The 12377-nt window shown below is 38.2% G+C and overlaps 1 protein-coding gene across 6 annotated transcripts in view; it reads left to right on the forward strand.

The window, feature by feature from the left end:
• Window positions 1-10322, forward strand: part of agpat4 (1-acylglycerol-3-phosphate O-acyltransferase 4 (lysophosphatidic acid acyltransferase, delta)) — a 137814-nt gene extending 127492 nt beyond the window's left edge. For all 6 annotated transcript variants that reach the window (XM_080200223.1, XM_080200226.1, XM_080200227.1 and 3 more), the window contains exon 9: window positions 8036-10322. In XM_080200223.1, coding sequence (XP_080056349.1) covers window positions 8036-8124 — 89 coding nt within the window. In that variant the 3' untranslated portion in view covers window positions 8125-10322. The remainder of the gene's footprint in view (window positions 1-8035) is intronic.
• Window positions 10323-12377: the final 2055 nt, after the last annotated feature.

The following is a 12377-nucleotide window of genomic DNA, read 5'->3' on the forward strand; positions in this document are numbered from 1 at the left end:
ATAACCTGGGTAGGCATTTACTCAGATTTGCTGTTTTTCCTCAGACTTTTGTCTCCCTATATGCAGGTCTACCCCTTTTAAGGTTGGTGAGACAATATCATGTTTCTATCTCTTTGATAAGCATGTGTGTGCTGCATGTGTTGCTACTGTTGAGAAAAGTTGTGCTTTGCCTAGAGGGATAGATTTTACCAACTGACCTGGGAATATGTGTGATCGGTTTGTAAGCTCAATATGATGCTGTGAAGGGTTGCAGAATATTGCTAGTTTTTCCAGTCAATATCATTTTCTTCATCTGTTCTAGTTTGTAAAGCTTACCTTGTCTGAATTTGTGAAGTCACCAAAGTGATGAAACCTCTGGTTTATAAAGGTAATGCGCTCTAGACCCCTTTACATTTGAGAGCATAAAATATTTGTCTTTGTCTCTAACCTCTTCAAATGCTGGTTTTGGTCAGATCTTCTATCTACTTTTAAAGATGAAATTCACAGTACAGTTATACTGTGACCATGCCACTGTATACCCTACAGTATTAAACTTACACTCATGCCTTTTCATGCCACCATCTCCCCTTTACAAAGAAAGTAATGCAGAGTGAGAGGACAGGAGGGGCAGCTTAACGTTCCAAGGTGCAGATGTTTCAGGTGTGATAGAGGGGAATGTAAAAGGGGTGGGGGAATTGCACTACTGATTAAGGAGAATATCACAGCTGTATGGCGGGAAGACATCTGAGGGCTCATACAGCGGGGCAATATGGGTGGAGGTCAAGAATAGGAAGGCTGTAGTCACAATGTTGGGTGTTTACTGTAGGCCTCACAACAGTCAATGGGAGATAAAGGAACGGATATGTAGGCAGATTTTGGCAAGGTGTAAAAGTAACAGGGTTATTGTAGTGGGTGATTTTAACTTCCCCCTATATTGACTGGACTTGCTTAAGGCTAGGGGCATGGATGGGGCAGAGTTTGTAAGGAGCATCCAGGAGGGCTTTATGAGACAGTATGTAGATAGTCCAACTAGAGACGGGGCCATACTGGACCTGCTATTAGGGAATGAGCCTGTCTGGGTAGTGATGTTTTCAGTAGGGGAGCAGTTCTGGAACAGAAACCACAATTCAGTAAGCATTAAGGTACTGATGGATAAAGATAAGTGTAGTCCTTGGGTGAACTTGCTAAACTGGGAAAGGCTAATATAGGCAGGAACCGAAAAATGTAGACTGGGGAGGACGTTTGAGAGCAAGTTGACATCTGGCATGTGGGAGGCTTTCAAGTGTAAGTTGATAGTAATTCAGGACTGGCATATTCCTGTAAGGATTAAGGATAAGTATGGCAAGTTGTAGGAACCTCGGATAAGAGATATTGTGAGCCTAGTCAAAAAGAGAAAGGAAGCATTTGTCAAGGCTAGGAAGTTGAGAACACAAAGCAAGTGTGGAATACAAGGAAAGTAGAAAGAAACTTAAGCAGGAAGTCAAGAGGGCTATAAGGGGTCATGAACAGTCATTGGCCAGCAGGATTAAAGAAAATCACAAGACTTTTTATACATATATAAAAGCAAGAGTGACCTGATAGAAGTCTACAAGATTGAGGGGCATAGACAGAGTGGATAGTCAGAAGCATTTTCCCATGGTGGAAGAGTCAGTTACTAGGGGACGTAGGTTTAAGATGCGAGGGATAAAGTTTAAAGGAGATGTACGAGGCAGGCTTTTTACATAGACAGTGGTGGGTACCTGGAACCCGCTGCCAGGGGAAGTAGTGGAAGCAGGTATCTTGACAAATAATGAATAGGATAGGAATTGAGGGATATGATCCCGGAAGGGTGGGGAGTGTTAGTTCAGACGAGCACTCTGGTCGGTGCAGGCTCAGAGGGCCGAAGGGTACGTTCCTGTGCTGTAATTTTCTATGTTCCTTGAGTAAGCCTGCCTGCAATGCAGTCTGCTCTGCATAGGAGTACAGATTTCCATTGCAGAGTTAATCAGATTCTCCTATCTGCTTCTAAACATTCATTAGTGTGTGCTGTTAAAGATAGTTGTACCAACTAAGTAACTATTATTTCGGATCAAGCTTTTTGCATAAACAAATATTAGGCAAGATACAGCCCATTCCTGTTCTGTCTGGTAAGAAGCAGCTGCTTTGCTCCCTTCTAGCCATGCTGCAGACAAGTGAATTCCACAATACAATTTTTACTGTTCAAAAACGTAGATGGGCCTACTAAATAGGTTTTGAAAGCTGGTCATTCTGCCACAAAAAAATCAGAATTGATGAGTTACTGTATGCTTGCTATCATTACATGTCTGTCAATAAAAACAAATGTGAAATGCAGAGACCAGCCAAGGATGTGTGTATAAAAATGGGAAGGAAATATCCTAATAGCATTTCTTTTACTTTTTATTTAGCCAATCCCTTCAAATTGCACTTGACTGGCAACATCTTGATATTAGCTTTGATGCAAGAAGTGTTGTTATTATTCATGGTGAATCTTTTTGATGTTGAATGGAATGGAGACTGAGTGAATCTGGTCTGAATGTAACGTGTGATTAAATTAATCAAACATAATAAGATTGTTGCTGTTGCTTAGTGTCACACTTTTTCTATTGTGGGCACCACACAATTTGAATGTTGGAACAGTGTAGGAAACTTGCAGCTTTGTGTGATATGTCAAAAATGGCATATCATTTTTGATATGCCAAGATGTTGCAAGATGTTAATGTTATTCTCTAATTTAACATGGGAGATAGAATACAGTCTGGGAACTCTAGACCAATTTAGTTTAATATCAATAGTAGGAAGGATAATGGAATCCTTACTCGGATGCAACAGAAGCACGTATGGAAATTAAAAATTTAATGGAAAGCAGTTGATACAGATTTCATAAAGGAAGATCCTGTTTGACCAGGCAAAATCTTTTGAAGCAACAGAATGGGTAGTACAGAATAGTGCAGTAGATGTAATATCCTTGGGTTTTTAAAATACTTTTTAATAATATACTCATGACTAAGGTTGGGGACAAGTAGTGGAAAGGATGGCAAGCTGGTGATAAAACAGAAAACTGAATTGGAGTTTGTTACCCAGTGGCTGTTTAATTGATAAATGAACTTCAATATAGTTTAGAGTAAGGCCATAAGTATTGGCAGGGAGCATGAGGCCAGGAAAATAAGTGTACAGCAACAGAGGGATTTAGAGTGACAGATTCAAATGTCACTTAAAAGGATGGTTAATGAGGCCATAAAAGTAGTAAACAAAACATTGGTGTTCATTTATAGAGAGCGAGAATTGAAAAGCAGAAAAGTTGTATAAAACAGGTATAGAACCTTGAGTAGAGGCAATAGAGAAAGTGGGAAAAAATTTTAGAAATTGAGAGGTAATGGGCTCGGGCTCTTTTGTCTGGGAAAAATGTAGAGTGGTCGCCTGGTCGAGACCTTTTAAGATTATGAAAGGATTTGATGGGATAAATGTAGAGGTGATGTTTCTGCTAGCAGGGGACACCAGAATGAGGTGTCAAAATATAAGATTGTTGCTAATAAATCTAATGTGGAATTCAGGAGAAACGTTATCCAGCGAGTGGCTAGAATGAAGATCACACTACCACAAGGGGTAAAAATGTATTTTAAGGAGAAGCTGGATAAATATGAAATGAACAAAGGATCTGTTGATGATACTAATTTAGGTAGGTTAGCAAGAGCCTTATGTGGAGCATAAACATCGTCGTAGACGTGCGAGGCCAAATGCAATGTTTGTGTGCTTTAAATACAATGCATTATGATATTGTGTAAAAATGGGCATTCTGTCCAACCAGTCTATGCTGTAATTATCTTTTATCCCTTCAGCATATGTTCTGTACTGTGCTTTTCTAGTTTTGAGAACATTTAAACTAGTCTAGTGCCTTTCCAAAGTAGTGATGGTTCCCATTTTCAGATTTGCCCATACTTAATCTTGTCATTTTCCATAGCACTGTTGCTTTGAACTGTACTGTTACAATTTGATATGATCTTGAGATTCTAAGAGTTTGGTTAAGTTGCATTCAAGAATGTTTCAGGATGTCTTTTCACTCCACTAACTATGATTTTCTTCTTATTGATATGCTATGTATAAGGAAATGAAAATAGATGCTTAATTTCTCCTCCTCAATTGTGTTCTAAATTATCTGAACATATGATGGAACAACTATTTCCATGTTTGTCATTTTTTTCTCACTGTTTTAAATGCATGCTGTTCTAACCCTCAAAACAAAGTGACTTGTAAGAAATTATAAAGGCACCACGCTATAGGAAGTACAATATGCTCCTTAACTAATTGAATATCTCCTGTGCTGTAAAATCTTCTCAAAGCAAGATTTTGACCACAAATTAAGATGGGTTCTTTATTCAGAGTGATGTACTCAAAGTGGACGCCATCCTTAAACCAAAATGAATTCCTCTTATTGATAAAATTTTGACAACAATCCATTCTTTTATGTTTGCCAATAGTTGCCTTTTAAAAAAATATTAAAAAGAAATCAAAGCAATGACTTGGCTATTCACTTCAAGCTTCCAGTTATAACCCTGGAGCACAGTCATCACTTAGCATTATTGGTGACCCTACATGCAATTTGCCTGATTGCAGAGTTGCGCATTCAGGTGGTATTGTCTTTTGTCTGTTAATTTCTAATTATTTTTGCAAGTTACAATATGACATGACTGCTGGTCCTTTTCAACTTCTGCACCATCTTTGGCACCGTTAACTATCCCATTCTTCTACAGTCCGGTTTTCTGTCCTGTACCAGAATGGCATTTGAAACAGTTTTTCCTTAATGATTGTGTGATCCTCTGCGATCTGTTGCAGAGCTCCGTCCTTGATCTTTTCTTTCTTATTTTTCATCTACATGGAGCCCTTTAAATATATCATGCATGAAAGCTGACCATGTTTTGTGTGACATTACAAATTGGCACTTCAGTCATGTTCACCCTGTAAAATTTTGTATGCACAGACAACTGAAACCCTGATGTACCAAATTTAACATTTCTTTGATTATTTGATACAAAGGACCAGGAGTAAGTGGGAAGGTTCTCTGTATACAACCCAGAATATGTTTCTTTTTATCTCTGCCATGTCTATGTATTGCAAATTCCTACTGTCTTTGACCTGCAGTTTATTAGTCACAAGGGCATGCTGATTTTATTCAACAACAACCAGCTCTAATGCATGTAGCTGGATAATTCAAAGTCAGTATTTCCCCAGCATCTGTGTAGAGTTAAACTTCATGCTAGTTTGGTCTTAAACTCATTGTGTATTGTGACACATTTAGAGGACAGACATAAGAGTAGCTTTTCACTTATCTTTATACACAGATGGCAGGATAAAAATCTACCCTAAAAGAATTTGTTTTGCAAACATTGTGATCACTTCAATATTTATTCTTGGTTGTCCTCCTTCCATCCATTATATCTTCAAGATTGTTATTTTTCAAAGTCTTCACTATTTTCCTCATGCAATTTTTATAATGCATCCACTAGGTGGAAGTACCATTGGAAAGGCCAACACTTATTTCCTATCCCGAATTGCTCTTGAGAAGCTTGTAAGCTGCCATCTTAAGTCAGTGTAGTCAGTGTGGTGTAGAATCTTCCATATCATTGTTGGTAAGGAGTTCCAGGATTTTGGGCTAGGAATCGTGAAAGTACAGTGATTCATATTTCTAAATCAATATGATGTGTGACTTAAAGGTGGTATTTCCATCTGCCATCTATTTTTTTGATAGGTGGTAAGAGGGTGGGGTTGAGAGGCTTATCCGACCACAGTTTACATTTATGTAGTACTTTAAACATTAACATGTTTCTCAGGAACATTATCAGACAAAATTTGACATGGAGTCATGTAAGGGGGTGTTGGGGCAGATGAACAAAAGTTGGGTCACAGGTTTGAAAGATATTCTTAAGAAGGGGGGTAATTAGGGAAGGAATTCCAGAGCTTGGTGGGGAAGTGGGACATTGATTGGCTGATGAAGGCATGATCGCTAATCTTGTAGCAATTAAAATCAGGATGCTCAAGAGGTTTGATTTGGAGGAAGAAAGGCATGAGCGTTGGAGGTTTTACCAAGGAAAGGGTGAGACTGTGGCGGGATTTGAGAAATTCTAATGCCATTGTAAAGAAATCTTCACTATGGAGAAACACATCAGTCCTTGGGAGTTTCTGCACATGTCCAGACAGGGAATGGGCAGTGCTTACGCAATTCAGCATTTTTAAATTATTTGGACCATGAATTGACCTGGCACACCTCTGCAAAAGGAACACTGGGTAAATGGGTTATGTGACTTTGAAGCGATGACCATATTAGAGAAGTGCCCCAGGTAGGGGATAGGGAGAGCTCCCAGTTAAGAAGAAAGAGGAATAGCAAGAAGATTTTGAAGCAGAAAGAGTTGCAGTAGGCAGATCTTGAGTGAAAAGGGCTCAGGGTGAAGTCCTGGTGATCAAAGAGGGCTCTGTTGCCTTCGAGATCCAAGAAGGTTGCCAAACGTTAGTGATCCTGTGTTGTGGACTGTTGGGTTGAAGGTAACCCTTTGGAGCTGTGGTATTCTGTTTGGTGTGGCCAATGAACTGATGTTGTGCCTGCTTGAGCGCATACTTAGGAATCCAGCGGAATAGAGTCTTGAGATGAGATTGAAACTCTGCAAGGTAGGCTGTCAACGTTAAGAGTTGGAGCCACTTTTGGAAGCATTCCAATGTAAGATCTTTGAAGATGAAGGCTGTAATCCTTTGTAAAAGAGTTTTAATGAGATTGGTTTACTGGGTTCTTCAGAAATCTATGGAATCTACCTTGGTCATTTATTGTGCATTGTGATATGTTTGACCACAGTTTGCATGTTAATCATGTACTCTTATTAACTGTGAATGTAAAGTATAAGATCGATATTGTAAATTTTCTTTTGTTCTGACCTTGTATAGTAAAGTTTACTTAATTTGTTCAAAGCCCTTGGAATCCTGAGACTTTAGCAAGCATCTTGGATCTCAAACTTGATCTACTTAAACAAAACAATATTGATCCCTAATAGGATCATACCAAAGGCTTGTGGGTCTGGCAAAAGATTATATAATTGTGCTCAGCATCCAAGTACTAACCAAGGTTTGATGCAAGTTAAACATAACTTCCCACAATTATGTCTTGAAAAATGACCTCTGTTTGTTTGCTTTAGTTAGCAGTATGGCTACTATGTGATTTGTGTAATTGTCTCTTTGCTGCTCTACCCTACATAGATATTCTTATTTTCGAGCAATATCCAACCTCATTCACTTAAGCCCCATGTGGTAGGTCACACTTAACATTGAGGAGTGTGAATTAAATGTCCATTCTTCAATTTTATTAATGTTTGTTGTGGTGCTCCATATTGACTATCCCCTCCCAATTTGGTGTCATCGGTAAATTTAGAAATTGTGTTTTTGATTCCAAACTCTACATTGTTAATCTAAATTGTGAACTGCTGTGAGCCCAAAGACCTGAGTCTTCTACTTTCCACCTTCTGGCACTATGAAAAGCTGCCCTTTTGGTTTTGCAGGTATTTAGCTATCCATTCTTCTTGTCTGCTACCTCTTTGTGAATACTCACTGCTATTTGAAATTTAATGTGAAAAGCACAAGAGTGTTTAGAGAGAAACTGTTCCTACTCTGATAGGATTGAGAACAAGGGAGCACATTTAAAGTAATGGCAAAAGAAGCAAAGGTAACATGAAGGGAAGAATTTGAAATGCACTGAGTCCATTTAAGGTAGGTTCAATTGGGGCATTCAAGAGGGAATTATATTGTTATCTGAAAGAGGTAGTGGTGCAGGACTTAGGTGGGGGGAATGGCACTAGGTGAATTGCTTGTTTGGCAAGCTGATGCAGACAGAATAGTCTCTTGCACTATAACAATTCTGAACGATTGACCAAGGATGTACTAATCTCATATTTAAGCTCTTAATATAGAAAGGTTTTCTTTAAAGGACTTGTAAACTTGCAAACAAACTATATAATTTATTTTCTTACAGTGAGCACAGATATGTCTATAATTTATTGAAAATGCTATCTTTGTTTTTCAGCCTCCGTTGGTATGCGATGGATGATTGGAGTGACAGAAATAGAAAAAGGCTCCAGCTATGGTGACAATGGCATCAACCAAAAAAAATAATTTCCATGGCGACTGCTATTGCCTTAATGAGAGTAAATGTGCATTTTTGAAGAGGAGTTGTGGCAAATTCTGGGGTCAATGGGATGATGAATCTAAATTGCTGTTTCCTTAGTGTACAGATCACTGTGTAGAGTCGCATCTTAATTTGCGCAAAAGGGTAAAGTGAATTGGTATCCTTTTGTGATTATATGTGGTGTGTGAAGCCATTCACACAGTAATAAGAAATGGTGAAATTGGATATTGTCAGAGAATGCCACGCCAGTAGTGTCACTTACAGATCTGACGTATTGCGGCTTTCAATATTATATGACATTTTGATCTAAATGGAAATTACTTTTTTTAAAAGAAAACCTGGTGTAACAGAAGAATTCAGCCTTTTTCTAATAAGATAAAATTGTGCTTCTAACTTATTCAAATGCATTTGTACTTTACTGAATCTGAGTCATTCTGAAGCGCTACATGAATCAAGATTGTATCTTTTGTCACTTAAGTGTTGAAACATTTGTCATGTGTCCCATTCCTGATATAGGGTGGTGCATTGATCTGCAAAGTAGATGGATCTGGTGTTGTAGATTGCTGTATCACAGGGTCAAAGATAACAAATTTGTATCAGAGTTCGCCAAGACCCCGGGGGTCACCTTGTACTCTGCCCTGAAAACGATTGGAGGTGTGACACTTCCCCATGGGCTGGGAAGACTGTCAGGCCTTGCACTCCAAGCTGCTCTGCAGCATCTCCCAGTGTGTCATCCTGATGCTATTAGATCAGGAGTGGGTTATTTTCTGGCCATCTTAGCCGAGAATGGTGTGACTCAAAAGGAGTCGCGTATAAAATATACGGGCATGAGGAACTGTAAAGTAACTGGTGAATCCATTGTAAAGGACCTCATTTACCCAGAGTATGCAATTTGCAGATGATTTTTAATAAATGAATTGTTTAATAAATTAATTTTGAGAGAACATAAATACTCTAAGTGGGGAAAAGTGTTATTTTCATTTCTCAGTGCTTTAGTCTCCTCGGTAGTGTAAAACAAATTTCTGTGAAAGGATCTGTGGACTGCTCCTAAAAATGTCTCCTCTGTTTTTGTAGTCTTGAGAACCAGTGTTGCCCTGTAACTTAACAGTATAAAGTTATTGTGACCTGTACAATAACTCATCTCAGGACTTCTGTCAACGTACCAAGCTATTGTCATAGTGTCCATCAGATCACTAGACTCTGGAATACCATACTGGGAATGTACTGAAATATAACACAGAATGGATTGGGAGAATTGAATTAAATTCTTGCAATTTCTTGGAAATGTTACTACAAAATAATACATGTAATTTTCTTCATCTGAGTTTTGTGGGACTTTATTTCTGAGGTGTTGACAGAATAATATCCACATTAATTGAACAATAGTGACAACATTGTCTAATTCTTTGCTACTCTGCTAGTGAAAAAGAAACTGGATTTCCTTATTTTTCTCTAGTCTTGCACCTCGGCAGTCTGCCCTTCCATTGTCCAGGAAATATACCTTAGGATATCTCCCCTAACTTTTTCAGATTTTCAGAGATTGGCAGTAAAATGGGAATGCATCCCTTATGTCAGTGATTCGTTATCCTTGGCATGTGCGTATATGAAACTGGAGATGAACTGAGAAATTAATATTCTAATTTCAGCTGCATTTGTAGGTGTCAATCTTGTTGGTTTATTTGTTTAAATTTGACCCTTCTCATCCCTCCCCTGTCCAACAAATATTGCTATAGGCTAAACTAGGTGTGTGCAAACAATCTGGAGTAGATTTGAGATCCATTTTCTATTCATCACCCTTCTAGACTGCTCGGGATCACTTTATTGGTGTTCTTTTGTTCATTTTTCAATGGATGCAACTACGAAATCAGTCAAATCAACAAAAAATAATCTCTACAGCTTTAAGCATGACATTTAAGATTTAATGATTGCAAAGTGTACAATATAATGTGCTTAAATTGTCCCCTCGCTGGCATGACTTTTGCTTTTGTCTTTATTCGGTGTGCATATTGCATTTTACTTGCTGGGAATCAGAATGAAAAGAACTGCTGTGCAAGATGGTAGATTTTTAAAATGATGAGGGCGTCACAATTAGATGTTTTTCACTGCAATGGTGCAATTGGTAGAGTCTCCAGAGTTGATATTTACATTCACGTTTTTGAGGGATTGACAGTTCCTGCCTTTTTAGGCCAAAAATTTAGGCCGCGGGACGGCGGCGCGGGCTCGTTGGGCCGAAGGGCCTGTTTCCCGTGCTGTGTTGTTCTTTGTAATCTAACACACAGACCAGAGTGAAATCTAAAGAGTATGAACTTGCAGGCTGACTTTCTGATGTTGGCAATTGTTGTTTTCTTTATCTGATCTTTTAAATAATTAAAGTACGATCCAACAAAATGAAAAACACAGTAAAGGCATAAAAATGGTAACTTCATCATCAGCGCACAACGTCCTAATCGTCCTTGGCACCGAAGAATGCATTTGACGTTCCACATTTTAGGAATGATTTTTTTGACAATATTGGAACTAAGTTCATTTCCCGATTCTATGACCCATTAATACAATGTTGCTAATGAGTGTTCTTGCACATTTTGTTTATGTTCTTAACCTCCTGAACATTTCCTGAGTTATATTTTGGTTCTGAAAGTTTTGGGTTATCATCCCTGAAAAATTATAGTCAACTTTTGAGGTGTACTATATCTTTAAAAAGTTACAAACTATTAAATCATAAATTATGGCCAATTAACTGAGATTGACCTCTCTGTATGGTATTTGTAACCCATTAGGTTCTCAAACCTTTGGGCTAAGTTCTGTTTTCTTCCCCAGTGGAAAAATGGGTTAGTCTTTGATCAAATGAAGCAAGACCTCAGGAAAGTGGGAATTAAGTTGACCAAACTCTGGATATATTTTAAGTAGTCACATTAATCAGTGTAAAATTAGTTTTATCTCATATTTTGTAAACATTATCCTTCTCACAGCATTGTGCCCTTCAGTACAAATTTGGAAAAGTATAATTTGAACATTCTAATTTCTCCATGTATTTTCTGGTCATCAGACATGTTGAAATCACCATGCAGATATTCTGATAGTTGCAAAAGACATTCCATACAGTTAGAGTGCATTAGTTAACATTTATCAGGGGTTAATGTTTCTCTGCAATTGTGGTTTTTGAAGTTAAATCATGTAAAATGTGAATGACTGAATTTGGAATTATGACTGAATCCAAATTTTAAAATATTCCAGCTGTGACCTGTGTGCAGTTGGCTTTCAAAAATCTGTCAGCATAAATCAGCTGAGAACTATCACCTTGAAAAACCATTAGATGTTAGTGTTTTGCTTTAAATGGTGCCATATGTCATTCAATAGCAATAGTTTGTAATCTTGCTAATTGCAGAGAATATCAGTAATTTTGTGTTGGTGGTTAGGTATTTGCATATTTCTCCCTGCTGTTTTCCACAGGGAAGATCATAACGAGGATTCTTCTTAATTGCTTCCTCCTTGTGGTTAAAGGGTTCCTTCCATTTTTGCCCATGAGAGAGGCAATACAGACATGATCTTCACTGCATGATAAATTCAAGAAAAATGCAACAAACTGCACCAATCGCTGGACATACCCTTTCTCGACCTCAAAAGCTTTTGACTCTTTCAACCATAAAAGCTTATGGAGTAGCCTCAAATTTGGCTGTCATCAGACATTTGTCACCATTCTCTATCCACTCCATAATTACAAGCAAGCAATTATCCTCTTCAACAGAACCATCACACACCCTATTTTGATGAAGACTGGGTCAAACAAGGCTCTGTCAGGATACTTGGATAACCTACAACAGAAACCCCAAAGCTCTTTAGAAGTACCACCAGCAGTGCCTTTGCAAGATCCTCTAAATCCAGTGGAAAGAAAGGCAATCCAAAAATGGCATCACCTCCCAAATGCCCAGCACCAGAGTGCTAATTGCTAAAAAATCAACTCCACTGGGTGGAACATGTCTGACAACAAACTACCAAAGCAACTATTCTCAGTTGTGCAGGAGTCTCCAGGAGGACAGTGGAAAAGCTAGTGCTGATTTTTATGGTGTGTGCATTGTACTTGCCCAAAAAGAAAACCAGTCACAAATTTAAAAAAATGGCAATTTCACTAATCTATAGCTGCTGCATATCCTGATTGTTTTCATTTCATTCAATGTTCACCATTGAGATACAAGGCGGTTATTAAAATCCTATTATCAACAGTTTGTGGTTAAAATTAAAT

This window comes from Carcharhinus amblyrhynchos, chromosome 12 (genome assembly GCF_965287045.1).
Source record: "Carcharhinus amblyrhynchos chromosome 12, sCarAmb.v2.hapA, whole genome shotgun sequence".
In the NCBI taxonomy this organism is placed as follows: domain Eukaryota; kingdom Metazoa; phylum Chordata; class Chondrichthyes; order Carcharhiniformes; family Carcharhinidae; genus Carcharhinus; species Carcharhinus amblyrhynchos.